Below are 27,038 nucleotides of genomic sequence, written 5' to 3'. Positions count from 1 at the left end.
AAGAGGACTTTTGAAGGTCTAAGAAGTAGTAAACCAACATATGGAAATATGTGCAGCCTCCACAGTTATCAAAGAAATCAAAACAAACAATGAGTGAGATGCTATTTTCACTAATGAGATTAGGAAAATAATGTAAAAAAAATCTGACAATATTCATACAAGCCAGAGTTCAAAGGTCACATACTAGGCAATGTTCCAGGGCACACTACTACAGCCCTCCCTTGTTGCCATTTCAGCATCACCTCAAATGGGCCCACATCAAAGGACTCTCTCCCTGCTACCATTAGCCCCACCTCCCACCCATCTATGGGAGAAAAATTAAGCCACCAAAAAAAAAAAAAAAAAAAAAAAAAAAAAACCACATTGAAAAAAAGTTTATTTAAAAAAGTTCTAGCAGCAAGAACAGTAACAAAACAAAAGGAGAGACGGACAAACAAAACAAGAAGGAGGCTCTGTCCTATGGGACTTGTCTCCACTCTTTAATCGAGTTCTTTATACCGAGCAAACATTACTCTTCGCACAGCATCTCGGTAAGTCTCATTGGACTGTCTCTTGCTGGTTCTTCCTGGAGCCCCCACACTGGGTCCCCTCATCCGGCCTTCAGTCTGTAAAACAAAGATGAACAATGAAGTGGGTGCTATGTACTAATTAGCCTCATAGCTGGTCTTTGACTATAAGCATTTCTGGACTAGTGAGGAACACAAAATAGAGGAATTTTAAAAGAATGTTTAGTTAATAAACAAACACTCAAGATGAATAAGGAGGGTGGTGATGCCATGATTTCAGGACACAAGATTCAACACCAGAAATATCAGAAGCCAATCTCCTATACTCAGCATTTTCAGAGGGGGACTAAGCCAACACAAAGTGTGCAGTGCTCCTTCTTATCACCTTTTCTATCTTCTCTTCTTTTCCTGAACCATGAGGGGCGAGGCCCTTTACGGGAACCAAGATTAACTTCATGCTCCTCAAATTTCAACCATCAAAGATCTCTGATGACAATTCCTCTCTGAGACGCCTTTGTGCCTTTTATTGCTGGTTCCCTTGTTCTTTTCATCAAATGATTCTTCAGCCTCAAACTGATTCCCACACTGCTCCTAGGTCTTACTCTAAGGACGAGTAAGATGAGTCTTATTCCAACTTATTACTCCCCTTCCCAGCACCAACCAAATAGCAAAAGGCCTACTATGCCTAGCTACAAGCCAGTAATCAAGACTGATGGGTTCCCCAGCTCTGATATTCTCTGCCAGCAGTGGAGAAAGCCCATCCAAAAGACAAGGACACAGCTCTGGGCCACAGAATGAGAGAAAATTAAGTATATTTCAGGTTCATGCCATCCCCAACAAGATGAAAACCATTTCACCTCCTCCGCTGAAGCCAACCCAGGATGACCATATCCATGGCCTGCCCCCTTCCTCCAGCCAGTGGCCTGCTGGACACAGCCTCCTTTGCTGCTGTTGTCGATGCCTTCTTTACCAAGAGGTTTACGATCACTGCAAAAGAAGCAGACATACTTAGACATCAGCACTCTCAAAGTGACCTGTTTGTGAGCCCAATAAAAACCTGTCTTCTTGATTCAGATTTGCCTCCTCTTAAGTCTATTAAATGATATCTCTGAGTGCCTGCTATCTATGCAACAGGCTTTGTCCTGGAGATACAGAGACGACTAAGACCTGACCCTATTCATGGGGAAGGATGTGAGAAGGATATGTCAACAGATGCTTAGAGCACATTGAAGAGCTCAGCCATGGATGTGGCATCAGCAGATATCTACTATGGAAATACAACAGAGGAAACACAAACTCCAAAGGGGCATCACCAAAAATGAGAGGAATTCTAACAAGAGGGTATATCTAAACTGGGTCTTAAACGAGGAGATTGTGAGCTAGAAAAAGCAAGGGAGGAGAGGAGGACTCAGCAAAGAAAAGTGAAAGAATATAATTTGTCTAGGAGAGAAGTAGTAGGAATTGACAACAGGATGTTTGGGCCATACTGTGAAAAGCCTTTAACATCATGCTAAATCATGACTCTGGACTTCATCCTCCAAGCAAAGAATCCTTGGAGCCCAGGCCTCCCTCTAGTCAGGTGTATGTTCACAAAAAGTCAAGTTTTAGGGGATTTCTGGTTACAAAGGTAATTTTGGTGGTATGGTAGATAATGGACAGAAGACTGAAGAGCAAAGATTGAGAGTAAGCAGTCTGATTTGAAGATGAGTTACGAAGGAGGCAAGACTTAATTAGGGAAGTGGCCAATAATGACATACAGGATAAAGGAGGAAGACTGGGTCAGACCAGGCAGACCATGATGCGATGATGTTACTACTCTGAAATAGGAATACAGTAGGTTTAGCAGGACTGGACTGGAGTATAATGTGGAATATAATATTTAGTAATTGTTTAGTGTGAAGAGCCTGAGAGGTGTCCAAGAGGTCATACCCAGGAGGTAAATAGAAATAGTGATTTTGAGCTCAGAAAACAGAACTGACTTGGGACAGAGTCACAGGACTTGTTAGCCTGTTAGTGGTAGCTAAGGCCTGAGGTACCATAGATAGTCCAGGTCAAGAGAGTGGAGCAGCAAGAATAAAGAACACTGAGGGCAGAGTCCTGGAGAATATCTGGAATTACCCAGAAAAGGAAGAGGAGCAGGAGAGAAGACTAAGAAGGAGAAGAGCTAGTAGAATGTGGTGTGAAAGGTACCGAGACTAGAGAATGGTCTCTTTCTACAGCCAGCCCAATGACTCAGGGCTAAGGTGCCCTTCCTCCTCTTGGCTGACTCCTTCACTTTTGTCCTAGTCCAGTGTATTTCAAACTGCAGTGAATGACCCAATAGGATGCTACATTGATTAAGTGGTCCCACCTTAGCACTTCTTAAAAATGCAAATAAAATAGACTAGAGTAAAAATATCAGTTTATTGCACACAGTAAGGAAGTATTTTTCAGGAAGATTTTCAGTTACTTACATACACACATGCACAATTACTGGGCCACGATTCAAAAATAATCTCTTATTGTGAGCTATGAACAAATAAGTTGGAATGCCAGAGCCCCAGACCCCATCTAGCCTTCTTAGGGTCCTTTCTCCATCAATCATCTTCCTCTTTCTCCGTAGACAAAATCTATCCTGGCTACTAGTTTGTTTGCTTACCAACACACAGACTTGCTCAAGTTTTGCTAAATCAATTCCTTGCTTAAAATCATTTCATAACCCTCCCACTGCCCTAAGACAAAGTCTTAGCATGGTACTCAAGAAGTATGAACTTCATGAACTGGACTGAGTCTGTTGTGCCAGCCTCATCTTCTTGTCGCTCAGTCACATATCTCCAATGTTCAATCCATCAAGCTACTTACAACTTCTCAAATGCATCGTGACCTCTCTCTCTTTCCTCCATGAAGCATGCAGTTTCCTCCAATTGAAATGCCCTCCCCTTCTCCATCAGATTTCTGAGTCTGCCCTATGAGACAATGTACCACCTAAGCCTTCCTTATTCTGTGTTCAGATAGTCAAGGATAATATATGTCTTGTCTACCCAAATATTCCTTGCACTTAGTGCACTACCTGTACACCATGGACTATCAACAAATCCTATACAACTCCGGACTCATTATTTTGGAGCTATATGATCAGAAACAAGCACAGGAAAGTCATGTATCTCCATCAGCAGCCAACCATATATTCAGTACCTATGTGTGAGAACGGATGTTCCCTAGAGAAAAAGTCCAAGAATGTGACATTCTTATCAGGCTGATAAGGAGGTACAGCATTACTGATGAAGAGAGAAAGGGTTCACAACCAGGGCTACTACAGCTAAGCAGCCAAAGACTCTTTCATGCCAATGTACGTATTCCCTGTGTGTTAAGACAGGTAGTCAAAATGCTGGGGTGAACCTCATGCTCAAGAGTTCAGAAAGAACCTACTCCCGATAACCTACTCCCTGAAAGAAAAAAAGCAGCACAGCTGGAGAAGGAGATGGTTTCACCACTAGGCCTTGAGGCCTAGGCTGAGTGAAGAGTATATCTTACCTGTCAGTCTCCCTGGAGTATTTAATTCTTTTCCTTTCTGGAGAATCAAAAGACTGGAGCTTTTCCCTGCGATCGTTTCCTCTTTCTTTAAACCTTCCCTGTTGGTAAGCAGAAGAACAGATCTGATATTTATATTTCTGTCTGAGGGGGTTGGGTAGTGGGAAAGCTTAACTTTATTCCTGATAATTCTTCTAATGCAAAGGGAATTGAACTGGTAACTCCTAGAATCTCTTGCTCCTTTATACACTATTCTTGAGAAAGTAGTGACTTCTCTGACTGGTAAATCTGGGAAGATAGGCTATATTTGCCTTTTCTGAGGAAGAGGCACTCTCCAGTAGGCATCCATTGGTAGCTCTCTAACCATCACATATACCTGCCTTGGGCTGGTGAGGTGAAGCCTGTAGCTGGACAGGTGAGTCTGCTTAACAGTGTGGTCTAGAGAGCAAGTCCATTGGCTCTCACACTAAGCAACTTCTTCCAACTTGGCCTTTAACAGTAAAAGATGCTATTTCAGCAGCCCTCTCCAACACTCCTTCACTGATTTTAAAAGGTGGGCAGGAAAGAGGAGTATTATTTGACTTATGCAGAGACTCTAACACTACCTTTAAAAAAATATCAGCTTTATTAAGGTATAATTTATAGTATGCACCCATTTTAATGTAGTTTGATGAGTTTTGAGAAATTTATACACTATCTTTTGGGGTCTCTTCGTTCTTTATCCTCAGCACAGCCTACAAATGTTACACCAGAAAGCAAAAAGAGTTGAGGTCAAGGGAGTAACAGGTCACCACACTTACCTCCCGTTCTCGCCTCTCCAGATAGGCTAGCTCCTGCTCAGACTGTTTTATCTTCCGATGGATTTCCAGGTTTTGCTAAGAAGAGAGGGAGTTCTGTGAGTATAAGTCCAAAAAAAAGCAGTTCTAGAAATGCCTCTAGGCCTTTCCTGATAGCTGCTTTAAGACCGAAACTCCTTTCACTGTCCAACTCTCCTAAGTGATCACTGTACCCTGCAAGCAACAATCCCTAACTGGTTTTGCTTTTAGCCTCAGCAATGGGAACCCAGGTTCTAACACTGGCTTGTCACATAGATTAGTCATGTGCTGTGGCACAAGACAAATATTATCCTACTTCTCTCTAAAATCTGGAAGACATCAATCTATTTTACATCTCTCTGTCTAAGGTAAAACTTATGGGAGAGAGAAATCTGAATAAACCAGTGAAGAAAACCAAATGCCGACATGCTCTGCCTACTGCCACCACCTGCCATCCTCAGACACTATTCACTCTTTAAAGCCCACAGAAAAAAGGAACCCCAAGGTCACGAAAGAACAAATAGATTGCTCTGAGAGTCCTATACTCCTTGAGGGTCCCACATTCTTCAACTATGGCTCCACTACACGATGCCCTCTGGCATATATAAGAAACTTAAGGTGTTCAGAAAAGCTCTTGCACAGAAAAGGGATTCTTTGCACCAGATCACTGCAAGGAAAGGAAAAGTGCTACAGTCTGCGTTCCACGTTCCAGGATGAATTCAGTTTCTGGATTCATCAGAACTCTGGCTCCTCTTTCCTGATAACTACTTTTTATTTTATTTTATTTTATTTTATTTTATTTTATTTTATTTTATTTTATTTTATTGAGTTATAGTCAGTTTACAATGTTGTGTCAATTTCCAGTATAGAGCACAAATTTTCAGTTATACATGAACATATACACATTCATTGCTACATTCTTTTTCACCATGAGCTACCACAAGATCTTGTATATATTTCCATGTGCTATACAGTATAATCTTGTTTATCTATTCTATGTATACCTCTGACAACTACTTTTTATCTTTTTAGCCATTTATTAGCATTTTCATCAGAGAGCTGAAATTTAAATATGTTGGTCTGATGACTCAGAATTCCAAAAGGTCAAAGGGACTTGGGAGGTAGTCTATTGCAGGGATTGTTAGAAGGAACTTCCAAGAATCCTAGAAACTTTGCAGAGCCTCAGCAGAGGCAGCTGGGAGAAGAGGTATGCTTATCACCAAATGCAGAGCCTCTCAGCCTTTAGCCACATAAGACTTTGGGTTTTACGTTGAGAGAAAACCTAAATCTAATCCCCTCACCTGCTCTAGCAACATCTGCTAGAGAAAAAGTATGAGAGAAATTACTCTCTACTGAGAACATGAGTTCATCTAGGGGATTTACTTGTCCAGAATTTGGCTCCTTGGTCAGTACATGTAAGTGGGAAGACTGCAAGGGAGGATCAATTTACATCAGTTTAACATCCCAAGAATAACTGTTGTGCCATGGCTTATAGCAATAACTCACTTCATGAAGAGATGACAGAATGTGACCCACCTTTGGGGAAAATGGCACATTGTCAGAGTCAGACAGAACCAGGTGAAGCCATCAAGTATCAAAGAAGAAACAGGCCTTATCTGAGGTCCAATTGTCAGGTTAATGGTAGAACTAAGAGAAACCCAGCAATGAGTTTCCTTTTCCAAGACTCCTTCTCCTGTCTTTAGCACAGCTTCTGTTTTTGGTGCTCTAGCCCCAGCCATGCTCCTTGTCTTGGGTCTACACTGTGAAGTTTTTTGAAGGTGGACACAGTTTTAAAGTAGAGCAACCAATGAACAAAAAGGGAGGAAAAATTTATTTTTTAATTGAACTGATTTAATTATAGGAGCTGGGGATAATAAGGTTGAGGAAGGACAGCACAGGCTTCTGTATTCTCTGCTCGATGCTCATTGATGGTAAAGAGTCAAAAATTCAAAAGGTCAGGGCCCTTCCCCTAATACCTTATGCAGGTCTGAGAGTTGCTGGTGTTTGATCAGAACTTCTTTATTGGAAAACTGCCTTCTGCAGAGCAGACAAGCCAGTTTATTCCAGTCAGTGAGTTTGTCTTCTTCATTTTCCTTCTTGGTCAGCTCCTCCCGCTGCTGGGGCTGGGCTGTGCGGGGCTGTGGAGGAGGGGTCTGCTCCTCCTCCTCTTCCTCCTCATAGTCACTGTCTCCTCCATATTCACCCAGGAGGCCAATCAGTGGGTTTACCACCTTAGGCTGGAAGGAGAAAGCCAGGAGTTAACATAAACTCAACCTATATCCACGGCCTGTTTTCTGGATATTCTAATTTGGGCATTTCATTTCTTCTCTTTTAGTCTGAATAATGAACTGGGTTCAAAATAGGCCCACTGACCACATTGCTTATTTCCCAAATGGAAGCAACATGGCTCGAGCTTGATTGTTCTTCTTGCCCATTGAGATAAGCCAGAAAGATTCCCTTAGAAGTGACTCTAGCAAAAGAATAGTGGAGAGAAGGAAGAGAAAGGGAAACTGACAGAGAACACAGGAAAAGAGCTTAAAAGTTACAGATTACAAAGAGGGAGAGACAGCAATCATCTCCCAAGTCACTTTTACTCATGGAGAAAAGGAAAGATAAATTCCACCAAGGCTACAGTAACCCCTATAGCAAAAGAGATAGACTAAAAGGAAATGAATGATAAATATCCAGGTACACAGATCCAGCTCCTGAGTAAGGTAGAGGAAACTACATGGTTGGACAGATGTTACATTGAACTAAAAAATGTGGAGCAGGCAAAAAGTATCAGTCACTTATAGGAAATATTAAATAATGATGCAAGGTCATTGGCCTATAATCAATCAAAATAAGAACATATAAACAGTCTCTATTGTTATCCATTTATATTTAATCAAAATAACTGATTGGATTGAGCCAATCACTTTATGGCATCTAAAAAAATGGGTACCAATGTTAGCGTTGTTCACTCTGGCCAAGTAGGCACACAATAAAAATGACCATGACCATGCGTGCACTCCACACTTAGATTCTCATGCAGCACCAAAAGGTAGGAAACAGTGGGGCTAGGCAAATGGGTTTCCTTGGTCATTTAGTAGAGAAAAATTAACAAGACCAAGATTCTAACTTTAAAAAGGCCATGCATGCCCTGCTCTGGTGGGAATGGCAGAAGGAAGAGGGGAGAAGGACAGATTCTGATTCTGCCTCTGATTCTCCAGTAATACCGCATTAGGAGACAGGAAAATTTACCTCATGCTTATATTCAAGGAATCCTTATTTGTAAAACACAGAGAGCTAAAGGACCGACATCAAAGAGAGGCATCAACCTTTGACCTTTCTTTCCCATGTGGAACTAGCCCCAGCCCTATCCCAGGACATCAGCTTAGCCTTACTGGTGGGGGACTCTCTTCCTTCTTCACAGTGGGAGGCAGAGGCTTCTTAAAGACATCTTCTGGGGGGGCTGTCCCCTCACTGGCACTTTCCTGAAACTAAACAAAATCCCAGGTAATTTTTATACGAGTTAACCCTGTTGAAATTAGTCTGATTTTCCAAACCTCCTAATTTGTGAAATATCTATAATGTTGCTATAATTATTCCAAAAGAAAAAACCTTTAAAAACATCACATTTAGTATAGATTGAATGATTACTATATGTCAGGCACCAGATGGGGCATTTACATACGTTATCTCTTTCAGCCTTTACTACAAATCTTCCTAGAGAGGCATTAATATCCTCATTTTACAAATGATTGAGAATATGGTTAGAAAGAATAAGTGGCAAAAGCAGAATCCAAATATTAAGCTAGTATGACTCTAAAGTTTAAGTTCTCAGTTGTGATCATTTTGTAATGTAAAAAAATGTTGAATCACTATGCTGTCCACCAGTGACTAACATTGTGCTGTAGAAAAGAAAAAAGGGGGAGGGGTAGAAAAACAAAAAACAACCAACCAACCAAACTCAAAGAAAAAGAGATCAGATTTGTGGTTACCAGAGGTTGGGGGTGAGGATCAGGGGGAGGAGAGGATGAATTGGATGAAGGTGGTCAAAAGGTACGAACTGCCAATTATAAGATACGTAAGGACTAGGGGTGTAATACATAACATGATTAATATAATGAACATTTCTGTATGTTATATATGAAAGTTGTTAAGAGAGTAAATCCTGAGTTCTCATCACAAGGAAAAAAAATTTTTTTCCCTTTTTATTTTGTATCTATATGAGATGATGGATGTTCACTAAACTTACTGTGGTGATCATTTCATGATGTGTGTAACTCAAATCATTATGCTGTACACCTTACACTTATACAATGCTGTATGTCAATAGTATCAATAAAACTGGAAGAAAAAACAAAGTATAAGTTCCCAGACAGATTCTCTCTCTCTGTATATCTAGATAGCAATATTAGAAGGGAAAAAAAGACAAGTTATGAACTGAGCCACAAGCAAATTCATCATTTTGCATTAATGTATAACTGGTGTCAGAGTAAATCAATATACTTCTTTGGCAAATAATTTGATTTTATGTCAGGAGATAGAAAAATGTTCATCATCTTTGCTCTTGAAAATTTATCCTAAGGAAGTAATTTAAAAGAGAAATAAAATACTAAATGCTGCATATTATAACTGCATAAAATTAGAAAGGAAAGACAAACAATGTAGGCATGATGAAGAAAACAAGGGTACAGTTTTACTATGACTTTTGACCATACAGGCATTAAGGTAATAAAGAGTATTATAGAAACATGGAAAAATACTTGTGATCAAATGTAAAATGAATAAAGAATACAAAATGGCACCTCATGATACAATTATACCTATAGAAATGTGTATATGGAGTCAAGCACTGAAAAGGGATGTAAGAAAGTAAAAGTACAACTAAAACTAAAAATAAAAATACATTTAAAAAAAAAGAAAGTAAAACTGTGTGGAGCTGAGGTGTCGGGGTTTGAGCTGAGCCACTTTGTTCCACCACCCACAGTTTCTGCATTTGTAAAAGAGAGTGACCACAGGCTGTAAGAGGCAAGGAGACTGCCTGCTTTTTTCGTAACTTTACACCTCAAACCCAGATCTTGTCTGTCTCTGATGCCTTTATTTTAATCTGTAAGTATGTGAAAAGGGAGCAGATTCACAAGTCATCTTACCCTTGTAACTCCTCGGTCTTTTTTCTCCTTGCCATCTCTTTTAGATGTTTCCTTCTTGCTACTTGACTTTCCTTGATTGGTGGGTTTCTTTTCTTTGATCTCTTCTTCCTCAGGTGACCCAGGGTCCTGAGGCACATAGACTTCTTGCTGCGATATAGTTGGAAACAGTTAAGCCTACAGAATGCTTCATTTTTCCAGTAATTCTAGGTCTAAGGAGCACAGTTCCCCTCTGAGGGCAAGAGGAGCTCTCTCCCTCAAGCCTAAGAAGAGACTACATCAAAAAACCTAAAGGGGCCAAGGGGGCTACTCCAGGGGCCAAGACTTAGCCAGGCCACTCACTGTCCATTTTTCCAAGAGCTGCACTGTTCTTGCCTATAATGTCACAAGGCAATGATTTTTCCATATATGTAATAGTTAACATGAAGATGATCATCTTTAAAATCCACCTGAATAAATACAATTTGATATAAGACCTGGACTTTTTAAAACACCAGACTAGACATGAGATTCGGACAGCATAACAGTCAGAGCAGCTGCCTGGAATGGAGAAATATTCAGTTTCCATAGATTAAAACTTTTAGACTTTTCGTGTAATGAGCAACCAGAGATCAAACCTTCAAAGTAACAAATCATAGGTTCTTTTCTCAAAAGAATCATTGACAAAATAACAAAGCCAAAAACTCACCTGGGTATTGGGGTCATAGTAAGTTCCTGCCAACGGGTCATAATAGTAGCCAGTAGCAGAATCATATATATAACAGTCAGACGATGCTACAGGGAATACAACCAGAGCCAATGTTAGTCCCTGTAATGAAGCCCTTGCTGGGGACCCATCAAGAACAATCCAAGAGCGAGGTTGGCCAACCCAAATGGTTACAGAACCTGTAGATGGTGCTCTCTCTGAATGAGAACCCCTAGTCAACAGCAACTCCTGCCAACTTTGTGACCATAAAGATTTCAATTAATGACTAGTCAAGCCAAAAAGAACAAAAGAAAAGGTCACTCACACTGTTGTCCTTGTCGATTTGTATCTGAAGACCAGTCTGAATTTCTGCCACCTCCCCGCCTATCTCGGAAATATTTTTTACCCTATCACAGAAAGGCAAGTTAAAATTATGGAACTTCTGATAGCCATTTACCTTAACAGTCACCCACTAGAGAGAATTCACTATCATTCTTTCAGTTACTTGAGGATTTTAACAGAGCACTCCCCAACTGCTGAAGCCTACCTGATAGTAGTGCATGTGGTCAGAATGGTCCCCAGAATCGTTTCTGCAACAAACAATATAACATGTCTTGAGCCTGCTACCAAAAGCCACTTGAGGAGTGCCCGGCCCTACAGATTTGGTGAGAAACTCTTTTCCCCTTTTTGCACAGAAAGGAACCAACCCAGACAGAAAGCAGGTCTGGTGATACTGATGATGCTACCTGCTGAAGCAAAAGAGCAACTGAGTTGAAGGTGCTAGAGCAAGCTCTGCCCCATTCCTGTAAGCCTGCCTCTCTGATGCAGCTACTTCCCAGTTACCACTCCTGGGTCAAGATGATTGAAGGAGTAAAGGAGAATTAGATTTTCCAATGCTATGGGGTATGAACAAGTTCAGGGGAGTGGCAAGTCAAGAAAACACTTTCTTAGGATTCCAAGGGGCAAGGATATATTGCAATTTTTCTGCACACCAAAGACTGTACCATCATCTGGGACCCAAAGATACCAGAGAGTCAAAAGAGAAAAAACTAAAGTACTTAGTAATACTATTTAAGGGGGAAAAAAATCTAGAGTCAGAAGAAGGCAAGCTTCAGAAAAAGAAAATATACATAAATATCTGAAGTAACTCACAGTAGGATAGCATCACATCCTACTATCTCTGTCTCTCCTTCCAGGAATAGACGTTTCCTCCCAAAGACTTGAGTGGGGGCAGCACAAAGGAGCCCCAGACCTCTGCCTTACCTTCGTTTTCCAGTGGCCAGGTTTACAGCTACCATCTTCCCATCAATGCTAAACGGTGGATCAAGGTTCTGCAAGATCTTCACTACCCGAAGAGCTTCCTGGTGAACCAAAGACTCATTTGAACCCAGAGAGAAAAGCCCATGTCCCTTGAAAGAGAATTGAATGTGGATTCTCCTTCTCAAAGGAAAAATTTACGAAATATTATGTTCTGGTCATAACCGTAATGGTAAGAGAACACTGGCAAAAACAGGCAACCCTTAATGAAGGATCAGAATAATGGTCAAAGTAGACAGCAGTTTTTGACATAATTTCAGAAATTCAAATCCTCTTCTTTTAGTCTGCAACTGTCACGACATCAGATCCAGTTTACAAAGCCCATTGTGATTTTTGAGCATGAAATCTAAGAAATATCAATGATTTTTATTGCTATCCTCATGTTACTTCTATAGAAAAGAGCCCCACAACTAAAAATTCAAGCCACAAGAATCTATTAAAGCAACACTTTGAGGAAAAAGAGGAAATGTTCCATTACCATCAAATATATATAACTGTCTGTGGCCAGGCAAAACAATTTTAAGAAATTAGAAAATTCACTAAAATCTTGACAAAAAAGGTTTACTACTCAGATTTTTCACAACTGACTAAACTGTCATTTTATTTTAACTGGAAACTATAAGTGCCACAAGACAAAAATGGATCTGGAAAACCACTCAGAATTCTAACTTTCCAGGGCAGTTACTTCACTTGAATGAACCCAAAGGAAAGAACAAGAGGGGTTATGGTACCAGGTAGCATACAAGAATTCCAAGAATAAATAAGTCCTTCAAATCTTCTTGAGGTTTCTATAGCCAGCTGTCCCTAGGCCATTCTAAGGCTCAAGGAAGGGATGGGGCATGGGAGGTAGAGGTGGTGGTGACAGACAACTACGACTCACCGCATGGGAGTCAAGGTCAATAAAGCCATAGGTGTGGCCCATGGGGCCTGTTCTGTTCTTGATGATACGGACGTTGGCAGTAGTCAGGCGGACGTAGGGCTCTAGCACTTCCACTATCACCTCAGGTGGAGTGGAACGATAGATGCGTTTTAGCATGATTGCTGAATGAACCAAACACAAAGGACAGAGGGGAAAGGGAAGAGAGAGAAAGGTTTACATTTTTGAAGTCCTCATAGCCTGAGTGTATCTTTTTTTTGTTTAAACTCCAGATGACTGCAGATGTTACCCTCCTCTGCCAAGGCTGGTTCTATAATAAAATGCTAGTCAAATACTTTATACTTTTCTTCACCAAAATTTAGAAATCTAAAACTACATCTTGTTGCATTTGAAAAGCAACTTGCTATTTGGGCGATGTAAATTCCTCCAACTAGTACAGGAGGCCTGCAAAAAAACAACAGCCTCTACAATCACGCTGAGTAGTTTTACTAGGATGTAAGAAGCAGCTGGTCCAGGACCACAGCCCAGGCCATCTATGCTACAACTGTGGTGGTCACAGTCTGGTACGTGCCCCAACAAACCACTTACTTTTGCTCTCTGCATCCTGGCGTGTCTCCCCAGACCATGGCTCCTTCTCTCGGTCTCTTCGGAAGGTGATCCCTTCCCTTCGAGAAGAAGGCAGATACCTTTCTGCATCTCTCTTTTGATGTCCCAAGCGTGGTTCTTGTCCTTCTTCCCGCTTCTTGGGTTCAGGTTCCTTATCAGCTGACCTTGTGAGCTGGCTAGGTTGTTTTTCTGATGGTGCTGGTATGGATGTTTTCTGAGGCTGAGGGTAGGTTATTAATTCTTGCTTGGCCTCTGTCACTAGAGGAGCAGAAACAGAGAATCTCCAACAGGTTTCATCCCCTAAAACACTACTCCTGGGATTCCTCCTTACCTACCACCAAATACTCATACTGGAATGCTTTTAAAAGTCTCAGAAATATCTACAAAGAGTCTTCTGACAGACTTTAAGCAAGATTCATAGGACAGCACATAAAATAGTTCACAGAAGAAACTATCCAAGTATTTAAAATATTTAATCTTACGAGTTTTCTATCACTTCCCAAATATTTAAATCCTTCATGAGATCCCAGACTTGACTATTATAACCAATGATAATAACAGATCCGGGGTAAACAAGGTCATACCAAACTAAACAAAACAAAAACAGATCTGGGGACAAAATTACCAAAGATACATATATTTCAAACATGTGTGTCTAGGAGCCTTGTTTCTTCCTGCATTACAGTACTAAGATAGCTGTCTAAATTCTGCTAAGACCACAGACACAGCAAAGCTAAAGACCTACCTGCACACAGTTCATTTATATGCAAATAATTTCAAAATATGATCATTTCAAATCTCTATATAGCAGGATAATTTGTCCAGTTAATTAGGGCATTTTTTTTGCAATTAATTCATTCTTGCAGGAAGTCATGTGGCTCAAAAAGAGACATTCTATGGGAGCAATATAGAGATTACTTAACAGCAGTGACAGGCGACTGACTAGTGAATGTTTCCACATTTAAATTGTTTCAGCCGTCTTAGTGGTATGGTGCTCAAGGGTTTTTATAAACCATCTATTCATTTGTTGGAACAGACTGAGAAAGAAGTCTTTCTTGAGAAAAAAAATCCCAATTTTTCCTAATCTAAAGTAATACAACAAGCTAAAAAAGTCTCCAACCTCCCTACTGGAAAGTTACTTACTTACCTTCTCACATGTTGGTTTGGTCTCTAAGGGATGTAGAGTCTTCCCCAAAGATTTTCGTAACATCTGCTTCACAGCCCTCAGTAGAGAGTAGAATCTCGACTATAGGCCAAAAGCCCAGCTAAGAAATACTTTGTAGGCATACTAAGTTCTAACCTTGGAATAAACAGGTCTTTCTGGAGGCTACCTGGATCCCAGCACTGAGCTGTATTTTATGGTCCTGTCCTATCTTTCCTTACAGGATAATATCAGAAACAGGCACGTAACAGTCACTGTTACCAGAGTATTGTTGGAGGCCTTTGATAGACTCTTCAAGGCTATTTACCTAAAGATTCTCTGGAGAGATTTACTTTAAAGTCAAGGCACTGAGAAGCTGGTAGGTTTATTACTCTATAAATATTATATATACACTCAATCCTGATTATTTTCTTGTTTATATTTTTACTGTTACTTTAACAAATGTTTTTGGGTTGAAGATCCTCAAACGTTTAGAACATAAGATGAGAACAGTAACAACAGCAAATTATTCCCAATAATTTCAAAGAATTAGGGGGTGGGGCAGGGTCACATGGGCTAATGCCTTGTAGACTCTTTCTCAGCCTAATACCCTTAAAATGTATTCTAAATAACAATACTGCTGACCTCTGATCAGCTGCCTACTTAGCCACCTCAAGCTGAGGAGCCCATAACCCATCTTATTCCCCTGGTGGAACCCTGAGATCCAAACTATTCACTAACGGTCACGTGCAATTAGATATCATGTTGCACTTTTAAGAGATTTATCTATCAACTTGTATTTGGGGATGACCTCTCTTTAAAGCCAAGGAAAGCAAGAAACTTGCTGTGCTCCGCGCACAAAATAAAAACCACCACCTCTACCTCTACCACCACTCACCTTCCCTTGGGCACTTGCAGAATGAACACGAAGATCGTTGTCCACCAGTGTTGGCCTTACACTGCAAGGGAAAGGGGAAGAATTCAATTTGATCAAAAAGACTTAAAAAAATAATGTACATCCAACACAGTAACAACTACCAAAAATGAAAGAAATAAGCCATATCCCAGATCACCTTAAAGCCTAATGAGTCTGATATGCTCCACTCATCAGAGCTGGCATGAAGACTTTGGTGAGATACTGTTTGAGAGTTGCCTTTAACAGAGTATCTGGACCTTGGAGCAGCCCCAAATGCCTTTGCTCTGGACACAGATTTCTACAGCAAATAAACTTACTATGGACTATTATATGGTTTATAAGATATACTGCACCAAAGCTGTTATTAGTCTGCATCTAAAATTTGATCCTGAATTGGTTATGAAAGCCCTATTTAGGCTTAGCTGGAACTGAGAAGAATTCAATTATCAACTGCATTCTCAAACACTGATTTAAAAAGGGCAAAGAAGGAGGAGGAAGAGCTATAGGTAGTGTCTCTCTGTTCTGAGGGTGTTAAAAGGAAAAGACATATTCACTAGCCTAGCACAAGGGAAGAGACACTTTTCAATGCGAATGTAGCTCTTATCTGAACCTATGGACAAAAAGGCAAGTACATTGCCCAATCCCAAGGCCCCAGATCTTAACTTCTGCCACCAAGCTTCCAACTGCTATAAGGGCAGAGCTGACCGGTAGGAAACCAAAGAGCAGGAACCATGAAAAGGAAGCTATCTGAGTAGGGCCTTGTAGGGCAAGTTAGAGAATGCCAGATGGAGGAACGGACAGAACAATAAAACAGCAACAGCAGCTAATGATCAGACAGCACACACCATGTACCAGGCCTACTTTATATGCTGTCACTTATTAATCCAGACAACTATTATCTTCCCAATTTGTAGATAACAAAACTGAGGCCTGGAGAAGTTAAGTAACTTGAGTAAGGTCATTATTGTCGATTACTTCATTATTTCCTTCTTTGTAAGCAGATCTGACACAGCCCTGACCATTGTCAAGTGATTGTGGTGCCTCCCGGTAGGGTGAGTGATTTCTACTCTTCACTGTCAGCCCTGGCCATGTGTCCTGCTTTGGTCAATGGAATGTGAGTGAACGTGATTTACACAGGTCTGGCAGAGGCTTTAAGAGCCATTGCTTGTGTGAATGAGCCTCTTGTTCTTTCTCTTAGCCAGGAGGACAACAGTCCCATATTGGGACTGCTCCTTCCACTTGGGTCCCAGACTGAGAGACCATGGAGCAGAACTGTAGCAATGACCTGTAGGTCCTGGACATGTAATGTGAGTGAAGGATATGTTTGTTGATTTATGTCACTAGGATTTGAGGGCTATCTGTTATTACAATTGGCCCTCCCTATCCACAGGTTCCACATCTGAAGATTCAACCAACTGCAGATAAAATGTATTTTGGGGGAAAAAATTCCAGAAAGTTCCAAAAAGCAGAACTTTAATTTGCTACATGCCAGTAACTATTTATAAAGCACTACACAGGTTCCATGCAAATACTACACCATTTTATATACAGGACTTGAGCATCTGCAGATTTTGGTATCCACAGGGGGTCTTGAAATCAATCCCCCATGGAGACTGTGGGACTGTCCAATTCGATGATTTAGAGTATATGTATAGTGCAACCATCACCACAATCCAACTTTAGAACATTTTTTTCATCCTATAAAGAAACCTAGTAGAGTTATTTCTCAGTCTCACCCCCGGTCCCATAGAATTGATCTTTTGTGTCTGGCAGTTTTCTCAAGGTTTATACATGTTGTAGCATCTATCAGTACTTCATTCCCTTTTATTGCCAAATTGATAGCATTTCATTGCATGGTTATATCACATTTTGTTTACCCATTCATCAGTTGACGGACATTTGGATTGTTTCCACTTTTTGGCTGTTATGAATAATACTGCTATAAATTAAAATAAAAAAAATCAGTGCATTTCACATCAGGCCAAAGATCACATATGCAGGGCTGGCACCTCAACTCTTCCAAAAACACACGGAAATTACAAAGTACCCCTGAGATAGCTAAATAAATGGCCTATAATTTTACAGACAATGTAACCAAGTCATTCTGTTCTTTCAAGCAACAGCCCTGGCAATAGCTGTGTAATTCTGACATCAGATATCAGTATTTTTTTTTTTTTGCTGGTTAACAGAAAATAAAGTTCAAAATTTTCCTTTAATGCTAGCTCTCTGTATCTCTGATGATATAATGAATGATACATGTGCATTATAGCAGATAATGGGAAGTATAAGAGGGGGAGGAAATTACCCATAACCTCAAGATGAAGAGGCAATCACTATTAAAATGTTAAATGTACTCAAAATTCTAATGGCCTTTTCTTTTTTGCAGAAATGGAAAAGCTGATCCTCAAATTTACATGAAATTGCAAGAGACCCTGAGTAGCTAAAACAATTTTGAAAAAGAAGAGCAAAACTGAAGGACTCACACTTCCCAACTGAAATACTTACTACAAGAGCTACAATAATCAACAGTTTGGTACTGCCATAAGGATAAAAATACAGATCAACAGAATAAAATTGAATCTATAGAAATAAACCTATATATCTATGGTTAAATGGCTTCCAACAAGGGTACCAACACCACTCAATGGGGAAAGAATAGTTAATTCAACAAATGGTGCGAGAACAACTAAATATTCACATTCCAAAGAATGAAGTTGGACCTTTACCTCACACCTTGAACAAAAATTAACTCAAAATAGACCAAAGATCTAAATATAAAAGTCCAAACTATAAAATTCTTAGAAAAAAATATAAGGGTAAACCTTTAAGACCTTGGCTTTGGCAATAGTTTTGTGACACTAAAGGACAAGAAACGAAAGAAAAAAAATTGATGAACTGGACTTTAACAAAATCAAAACTGTGCATCAAAGGGCCATATCAAGAAAGTGAAAGACAACACATAGATTGGGGGGAAATATTTGCAAATCACATATCTGATAAGGGAATAACATCCAGAATATATAAATAACTCTTACAACTTAACAACAAAAATATAAACAACCCAATTAAAAGTGGGCAAAGAACTTTAATAAACACTTTTCCAAAGAAGATACACAAGTGGCAACAAACACAAGAAAAGATGTTCAATGTCATTAGTCACTAGGGAAATACAAATCAAAATCATGATGAGATACTATTTCACATCCACTAGGATGGCTATTATCCAAAAAATGGAAAATAACAAATGTTGGCAAGGATGTGGAGAAACTCAGACATTGCAGAGCACCTTCAGACATTGTTGGTGGGAATGTAAAATGGTGCAGCTGGTGTCTGTGGAGAACAGTTTAGTGCTTTCTCAGAGTTAAAACATGAAAGTGCCACATGACTCAACAATTCTACTCCTGAGCATATACCCCAAAGAACTGAAAACAGGTGGTCAAATTAAAACTTATGCATGAATATTCATAGCAGTCTTATTCTCAATAGCTAAGAAGTGGAAACAACTCAAAAGGCTATCAATTGATGAATGGATAAGCAAAATGTGATATATCCATATAATATTATTCAGCCAAAATATGAATTAAGTACTGATATACACTATAACATGGATGAACCTTGAAAACATGCTAAATGAAAGAAGGCAGACACAAAAGGGCACATAATATATGGTTCCACTTACATGAAATATTCAGAATAGGCACATCCATAGAGACAGAAAACAGACTGGTGGTTTCCAGAAACTGAGGGAAGAGCAATGCTTAACAGATACGAGGTTTCTTTTTAGGGTGATTAAAAAGTTCTAAAACTAAAAATGATTATAAATCAATAAAAAATGTTAAAAAAAAAGTTCTAAAACCTGAACAGCGTTGATGATTGCACTACATTGTGAATGTACTTAGTGCTACTTGTACTTTAAAATGGTTAAAATGGTAAATTTAATGTTATGTGTAATTTTATCACCATTTTAAAAATAGTTAAATGTTTTCCTAAATTGACAGCTTAAGGTAGTATATCCATGAAATATCAATGCTTTGGTTACCGACAACCACAACTATCCAAATTGTATTTCATTGAGATTAATGAAATTTCAAGCTAAAGCTTTTATTTAATTTTATCAAGTTTGATGATACTTTTAATGAATTACAATTAAGAAACTTTACATAAAATTTTCAAACTTATTTTTGAAACTACATAGCAGCAATGAAGAATGACAAAATACATCTTCATGCTCATTTGCAATCAAACTGGATTTCTAATAAGAATATAGCTTAAAATCTTTAAATATGCCATTCTATAAGAAAATAGAGTTAAACAGAGGAAAAATATCACAGTACCTGAAGTTCTATATCCTCAGAAACCTTTGAATATCCAAAAAATGTATACCTCCACAGAACTAGCCTCTCTACACCTTTCCAAACATTCTTTACCCATGCCCAAGAAAGGTAACTGAGAAGAGGTTTTAAGTCAAGGGACTGTTACTCTTTCTGTTCATAATCAACAGAAAGCATGGCATATGTCCTTGGGAAAGCATCGCCAACTACAGGCCCAGAACCCTGTATGGCCACAGGCAGCAGCTGGGAAGCAGAAATTATAGATGACCTTGCCCTGACCTCCAATTTATCTTAAGTAAACCAAGAAAGAAGAGCTTTGCCCTTGGCCACACATATTACACCAGGCAGCACTCCTGGAGACATGGAGAAGTTGTGATGCTGGATCCTTACTTCTAAGGAAGGGAATTCTTGGCACTTACCCGTTTGCAGTACCAAAAATCCGGGCTTGGTACATACTCAAGGGTGACCTCTTTGTCATGGATCATTAGAGTTCCCTGTGGAGACAAAGATAGAAGCCATCAACATGAACCCTTGAAGAAATGAAGAGACAGGAAGGCACAGAGAGCCTTTCCAGTCCCCAAGCTGAAATATCTTACAAAGAGTGAGCTTATTCATCAACAGAAGGAAATGACTGTTATAAGCCACAGACTTGGGGCAGTGTGGCAGAGCGAGCTTAAGCTTAGGGAAAGGGAGTGGGAGAAGGTGAAGTCAGTCCTCGGCCTTGGTTCTGTGTGTTGGGGCGCTGTCCTTGGGCAGGTTAGGCCCAGTTTACTCCTCCAGAGGTCAGGTAGTCCCAGCAACTCCCCCTACTTGGCTAGGGAGCTAGCACACCCTCAAGAAGCAAACTCTTCCTTCTGAAGCACAGAGGAACAGGAGCCCTCTCAGTTATCTTCTTTTCCATGGCTAACTCAAATCTCCTTGGTGAGGTAGTAAGGGATCTCAACTCTGGTGCCTGAAAACTTTGCAACACCGCTGCATGGCAAAAGCACCAAAAGAAAGAGGTACAACACCGAAGACAGGAAGAAGAGAGGACTGTGAAAGCTTCACGGTAGGTCACATTCTTATAGCAGGAAATTGAATGACTGGTGGTGTCAGCAGTGGTGGTGGTGGCAGCAGCACCACTGTGGCTTGGAGCCTACCAAGTAAGCTGGCTATGAGATCTGAGGAGCAATCATTGGCAAATAAGCACTTTGGGGAAGTTTGGTACAGGATCGGGTGGGGAAAGGGGCTCAACAAGACTGCAGTTACAGAGCTCCTTTGCCTCTGCATTCTGGGCAAGACACTAATTCTTTCACATCAAGAAAAAATTAATTTTGTTAAATAAACAGTAGACAGCAGATATCTTTTAGAGTAGAGGGAAAAAAAAAATCTCTGCCTACTGACAAGGGACCCTCACCCACACTTGTAAGTGAACTAACCGAGGATGCGACTCTGGAACTAGCCCCTGCGCTGTGTTCATTCTCCGCCCTCTAGGGTCCTCTGTGTCTCCTCAGACAGGGCTCTGAGTTATACAAGGCATTTCTTTGCAATTGGACCTCAGTTTCTTGCTTGAATCCATACATCTGTCAAATAATGCTTTACCTCTCTGCTTTTCACACCAAAAGAGTCAAGAGAAATACATAGAATAAAATTATTGTCTTGTCAAAACCGAAAAAAAAAAAACCCAACAAAACTACCCACCTACCTAGGTCCTAGAATCTGGTCTCTGAGAAATTATTTCCCGGCTTCTTCTCAAGGCTAGAGGACGATGATAATAAAAAATTGCTAACATTTTTAAGTGCTTACTCAGAGCCAGAAACTGTTAATTAAGTGTGTTATTTTATTTAATCCCTAAATGATCCCATGATCACTAGCTCTACTTTACAAATGAGGAAACATGCTCAGAGAGGCAAGGTCACCCAGCTGGTGAAAGGTGGAGCCAGATTCACATCTGGGGCTGTAGATAAGGGACTGCCTGCTGCATTTGCCTATTCCTGCTCACTCTTAGGGATAGGCAATTTGCCCTCAGGAGCCAACCCAGGAAAGAGAAAAAGCTCTGCAGGTAGGGAGGGCCAGGGGATTATCACTCTGCTAAGTTCTACCCATACAGAAAGTTGGTGAAGATGGTACTCTTCCACCCAGAGGCACCTGTATTTAAGAATACGGACTCTGGATCAGGTTCCTTAAATTTGCATCCTGCCTCCACTCCATGACCTTCAGCGAGATCCTTAACTTCTCTGAGCTTCAGTTTCCTCATCTATAAAGTAGGAATAACAGTACCTACTTCATAAGCTGGTTATGAAGATTAGGTAAATTAATACATGCGAAGTGCTTAGCATGGGATGTAGTAAGTGCTCAATAAGTGTATTTTGAGCCCTACATGCTCGAAAAGGACTAGCAACAGCAGGTGAGACTAGACAGGATCAAGCTGTCACTCACTTCATCTCACGTGCTTGTCAGGTGATATTTCACACCCCACTTCAAGGCTAAGCTTTCACACGGGAATGGTCACTGCATGTCAGAACCCTTATCTTTATGATAGTACTTAGCATTAATTTTCAATTGCTGGGCCAAATCTTAGCACCTAAGCTAAATCTTGCTGGTCTTTTATTACCAGTACCAAGCACAGTACTTGGTGTAGAAAAGGAACTTAATAAGCGCTTGTGAAATGGAAAAAAGACTGAATGGATCCAACTATCCCTGGAAGACTGGAGTGCTTAGCACACAGTGGCTCTGGAGGGAGGTACTGCTGTCACAGTGCACATCTGTACACCCAGTCCATAAAACGTGTGGGTTGCCATGTGAACAGTGAACAGTGCCATTGGAACAAGGCACTACTGTGAATTGCAGTCAACTGCAAATTCTGATTTCACCACTTGGAGGCATCAGTAGAGTCAGGAATTCCTGAGGCAAGGAGCACTCTGTATTTCTCAGATAACAAATATGATGTTCCAGGAGCCGCTGTGACTTTCTCTTGAAGGTAGGGAACTCCTCCTGCCAGGGGTACCCACAGAGTGTCAATCTGAGAAGATTACGTTCAACTCGTGTTACAAAGGCACATTTCTTATTCCTCAGAGTCCCCTACAACCTCCTATAAAAGTGGCCCTTTCTTTTCAACTTGCACATGGTTAGACATAAGGCTACCAGAGACCACTGCTAAAGAATATAAAATGGTTGTTAGAACTATCACTGTTAAAACACCACCACCACCACTAACAACTAAAAAACCCAACAAAGACTATCACTGTTCAAGAACAGCCAATTGTTTTAATTGGAATAAACAGACACAGGAAAAACTTGAATGAGAACAATCAAGTTTATCTATGATTTGATTCCCAGCTGCTATCATGTATCAGCTGCCCAGATATACCAAGCACAGGCATGACATGTACTGCCCACCTCCCTATTCCTACCAGGTGCTTTCTTCAGATTTCGTACAATAAAGATCTGCCAGTGTCTCCTAGGGAAGGAACCTGTGAGGAGTTGGATTAATAAGCAGGCAGGATGATTTTATCACTTTTGGTTGTCCACTTTTAATTGTCTATTACCTACCATCTTCACACATTATAATTTTTATTCATCATTTGAATTATTTACCAAGCTACTAAAGCACAGGTAACATGAAGATCATGAGTATCATTAACCACGTCTAATTCCTAATGATGCACCATATATTTGAAAGTAAAACTAAAGACACCCCCTTTCTCAGTAGTGTTACATTAGGCTTAAATTAGATTAAAACCTGCTAGAATCCTCCCAAGCCCAAAGCCCACACTTGACAAAGCAATATATATGTGTTCTAAGTATATCTCAAAGGGTCTTAAAGTGAAGCTGCTAACAGCTAGAGATAAATGCACTCCTGAACAGCAAAGCAAATCTTTACTCTCTGCCTTAGGGACACTAGAGAGGAGCACAAGCTGGGTCTGAGGGCTGCTGAATCCAATATTCACATTTCCATTTCCCTTTTCATCTGCTACTCTTGGAGGCTTCATAACTCCATTTTGTGACTGTTAACCTGTGAAAAGGACTGCGTTAGAGAACTGAGACTCTACTATATATTCCAGCTGGTTGATAACCAAGCCCAAGGGTTTTAAGGTACTGTGGAGGTACAAGAGAAAATGGAAAGGAAGGAACATTTCTGGCCAGTAGCTTTGCATCTTTGTTGACAATCTCCCACAAGCACAGTCACAGTTATACTTTTACTGAGATACGGTTGCTGTGTAACCTCATAAATCATCCCATTAAAGTAAGGAGAGAGACACACAAAGGATCAAAGGTGGGGGAAAGTATGTGAGCCTTGTGAATACAACTCATACTGAAAAATCAGCAAACCCTCTTTATAGATTTGTGCTTCTTCCAAACACAGGATAGGAGAATCAGGTTACTGGTGGCTGAAAAGTGACATTGCTTATCAGAGGTAGTAATCCTTATTCACAAATCAATCACAGTTTATAAAGGCATTCTTCACAAATGTCACCTGGATCAATCCTCACAAATAGGGCACATATAAAACCTGTTTCCACATGGAAAAAGTATGAGTTACGTGGAGCAGCCTGCTCAAGACTTCAGAGCTAGTTAGCAACACAAATGGGACTAGTCAGGTTTTCTTTTCACTATATTGCTTTTCTTTGCTTTTTAACTTTTAGGGTATCAGCCAACTCATAATACTTGTCACAACAAAATTCACAGGCAATGGCCCCATAGGAAGTTTTTAGAGAGATTGCCATAAAGACTCTGCTTCTTGATAGCATTGCCAATCCTCCAAACTGGCCTGCTCAAGGTGGTCTTTATGTTCTTGAAGCACCTACAACTACTTTAGGCACTCTGTCTAAGACAAAGAGGGCTGCTAGTAAGTAGGAATGTCAACAACAATGGCAATCAAATGGATCTGCAGAGAGACAAAAGCAAGAGGAGAAAAATAACAGGTTTAAAACAGATGTATAGTCAGCTCTTGGTATCCATGGGAGACTAGTTCCAGGACCCCTGTGGATACCAAAATCCGAGAATGCTCAAGTCTCATATAAAACGGTGCAGTAGAGTCATCCCTCTATATATGTGGATACAGAACCCATGGACACAGAGGGATGACTGTATGTATATCATTCTCCTTAGTGTAAAGGGTAGTTTTTATAGAAATCTTTTACAAAGCAGCCAGACTCACTCTTTTTGGTGCAAGCATATTTTACAGTTCAAACATTTTGTAGAACTAAGTATTCCCAAAGGCCAAAACCAAAATGAGACAAAAAGAGGAAAAGAGAGGAAGGAAGGAGGGAAACGGAGGCCAAATATCCTGAGGAAAGCACACAAAATGCTCTGTGACAACTCTAGCTTGGTCCAGTGACCCCTGAGTGCCCTCTGCTTAGAACGGCCTTTCACCCAACAGGATCTGAACTGTCCTCTGAGCAGCCAGGAGATGAGGCCCTAATGGGCTTGCCACTGAAAACAGAATCCCATTTCAGGGACCAATTAAGGTTGACGAGCAAAGAGACACTGCCCTCTGGGTTGCTACTTATCTTGAGATATCTTTTCTTGTCCAGATGAAAGCACAACAAAAATGTTTCTAAAATGTTTCTCAGTAATATTTTCCACTACCTAACCAGTTTATGTCATTTCCTAAGAGGACACAACCAGCATCTTGCTAAAACCTTATTTGTTCTGTGAAGTAATATGACTGGTCTGTGTTTCACTGAGCCCCATTCATCACACTGAGAGTTGGTAGAAAGATGTAGGGTCTCAGGATGAACTCTGCTCTAGGGACACAACATGGGCCCTGACATACAGCATCTTAATTATTTTAAAGGCATCTGGTGCTGAAAATATATTCCACCCACTCCACCACCATTCTCTGTCAGTCTTTCGTGTATTTTAAAGTAAGATCCCAGTTCTTCTAGAAAATTCCTCCATCATTATGGAGGAAAATCAGTGATCCATAATCTTGGAGATAATTCACAAGCTTAGGCCCAGGAAGACTTAGGAAGAATATACTCGCCTACCAAGGGATCTACAAGACTCTCCCATTATAAGTGTCATTTGAGTCAAATACAAAGAGATGAAATATAAACAGACAAACAAACAAATAAGATAGCAAATAAATAATCAAAACAGCCAAAAGTCTTTTCTCTTCTTGTGAAAAGATGAGGCATATCATAAGAGACTGAGACAGCCAGGCAGACGGGGCACTCAGCAAATTCCATCACTGCAAAATATTTTACCCTGAAGAAATGATTTACAAGCTCCAGCTATCAGTACTTAGAATAATCAAACAACTGTGAACTGCTAAAATGCAAATATTTTTGAAACTTTCAGTTTGTTATACTTTTGTGTGTTTTTGTTCTAAGGACCTCAGCTTAAATAAAGTTAAGATCCCTTAAATAAATCAATTATTTAATTACTAAATCAATTTTTAATCAATTATTTATTTCCAAACAAAGATATGACCCAGTTCTTAGTGGAAGTAGAAAACTACCTCTAAAGATATTTTACCGATATCCTCAGAATCTCCTTCAGAATTCAGGTTTCTATAACCTCCATTTTATTCCTTTATTCTGAGATGACTGTTGTTCTACTTCCCCTGGCTCCTTTCTCATGGGAAAAGTGGACCTTAAATTCAACATATATGCATGGTTCACTGCCTAGGTCTCTAAACCAAGTTACCTTAGGGGGAAAAAAGGAAGTTTCTAAAATCAATGCAGAAAATATAGAACTTCTTATTTTGTTCTGTTTACTGAATAACATTCAAACAATTTACCTCTCATTTCTTTTTCTTACAAAGTTGATGACTGGAGGTCTTCCCTGTTTCTGCCAAGATGCGGCCCACAAGTCCTAAGATGCTACGCGGGCCTCACTGCTGAGCCCACCATAAAGGCTGCACAATGTTCCTCAAGCATCCCCCAAAGAACCAGCAGCTATTCTTCTGGCCTCACCATTGAAAAGAGATGATTTCTCCTGGCTCTTAATCTGCTACCTCCCAACCCAAGAGCCTAGCTCTCTTGAAGGCTGTCTCAATTAGCCTCTCTGGCTTCAAAGTCCTTGGTGCAGACATTTCAGAGAATCCTGCTGACATACTTTCTAAAGAAACAGGGCCTTGAAAAGATGAATAAAACACAGAGCTGCCAGACTTCTAAATACACACTGCTCAATCACCATTTTAGGGAAGTAACCACTCACCATTATTTCTTAGTCAAAAAGCTACAGACCCAATGCCATTCTGACAGAAGCTA

At 40.2% G+C, this 27,038-nt stretch overlaps 1 protein-coding gene across 9 annotated transcripts in view; it reads right to left on the bottom strand.

Moving 5' to 3' along the window:
* Nucleotides 1-359: 359 nt before the first annotated feature.
* The window catches only part of RBM6 (RNA binding motif protein 6), an 88,073-nt gene continuing 61,394 nt past the window's right edge, over nucleotides 360-27,038 (bottom strand). For 8 of the 9 annotated variants that reach the window (XM_072941308.1, XM_072941311.1, XM_072941310.1 and 5 more), the window contains 15 exons: nucleotides 20,259-20,333; nucleotides 15,491-15,551; nucleotides 13,434-13,709; nucleotides 12,849-13,009; nucleotides 11,915-12,012; nucleotides 11,199-11,241; nucleotides 10,977-11,058; nucleotides 10,655-10,740; nucleotides 9,970-10,116; nucleotides 8,218-8,313; nucleotides 6,808-7,068; nucleotides 4,817-4,891; nucleotides 4,020-4,117; nucleotides 1,364-1,493; nucleotides 360-605 (listed from right to left, as the gene is read on the bottom strand). In XM_072941308.1, the coding sequence (XP_072797409.1) occupies nucleotides 480-605; nucleotides 1,364-1,493; nucleotides 4,020-4,117; nucleotides 4,817-4,891; nucleotides 6,808-7,068; nucleotides 8,218-8,313; nucleotides 9,970-10,116; nucleotides 10,655-10,740; nucleotides 10,977-11,058; nucleotides 11,199-11,241; nucleotides 11,915-12,012; nucleotides 12,849-13,009; nucleotides 13,434-13,709; nucleotides 15,491-15,551; nucleotides 20,259-20,333 (1,815 nt within the window). In that variant the 3' untranslated portion in view covers nucleotides 360-479. Of the gene's footprint in view, nucleotides 606-1,363; nucleotides 1,494-4,019; nucleotides 4,118-4,816; nucleotides 4,892-6,807; nucleotides 7,069-8,217; nucleotides 8,314-9,969; nucleotides 10,117-10,654; nucleotides 10,741-10,976; nucleotides 11,059-11,198; nucleotides 11,242-11,914; nucleotides 12,013-12,848; nucleotides 13,010-13,433; nucleotides 13,710-15,490; nucleotides 15,552-20,258; nucleotides 20,334-21,257; nucleotides 21,425-27,038 lie in introns of all 9 variants that reach the window. The other variant, XM_072941312.1, reaches the window with a different exon arrangement.

This window comes from Vicugna pacos, chromosome 17 (genome assembly GCF_048564905.1).
Source record: "Vicugna pacos chromosome 17, VicPac4, whole genome shotgun sequence".
NCBI classification, from domain to species: Eukaryota; Metazoa; Chordata; class Mammalia; order Artiodactyla; family Camelidae; genus Vicugna; species Vicugna pacos.
Note: the sequence above shows the minus strand (reverse complement) of the source record. Positions and strands in the feature narration are given on the sequence as shown.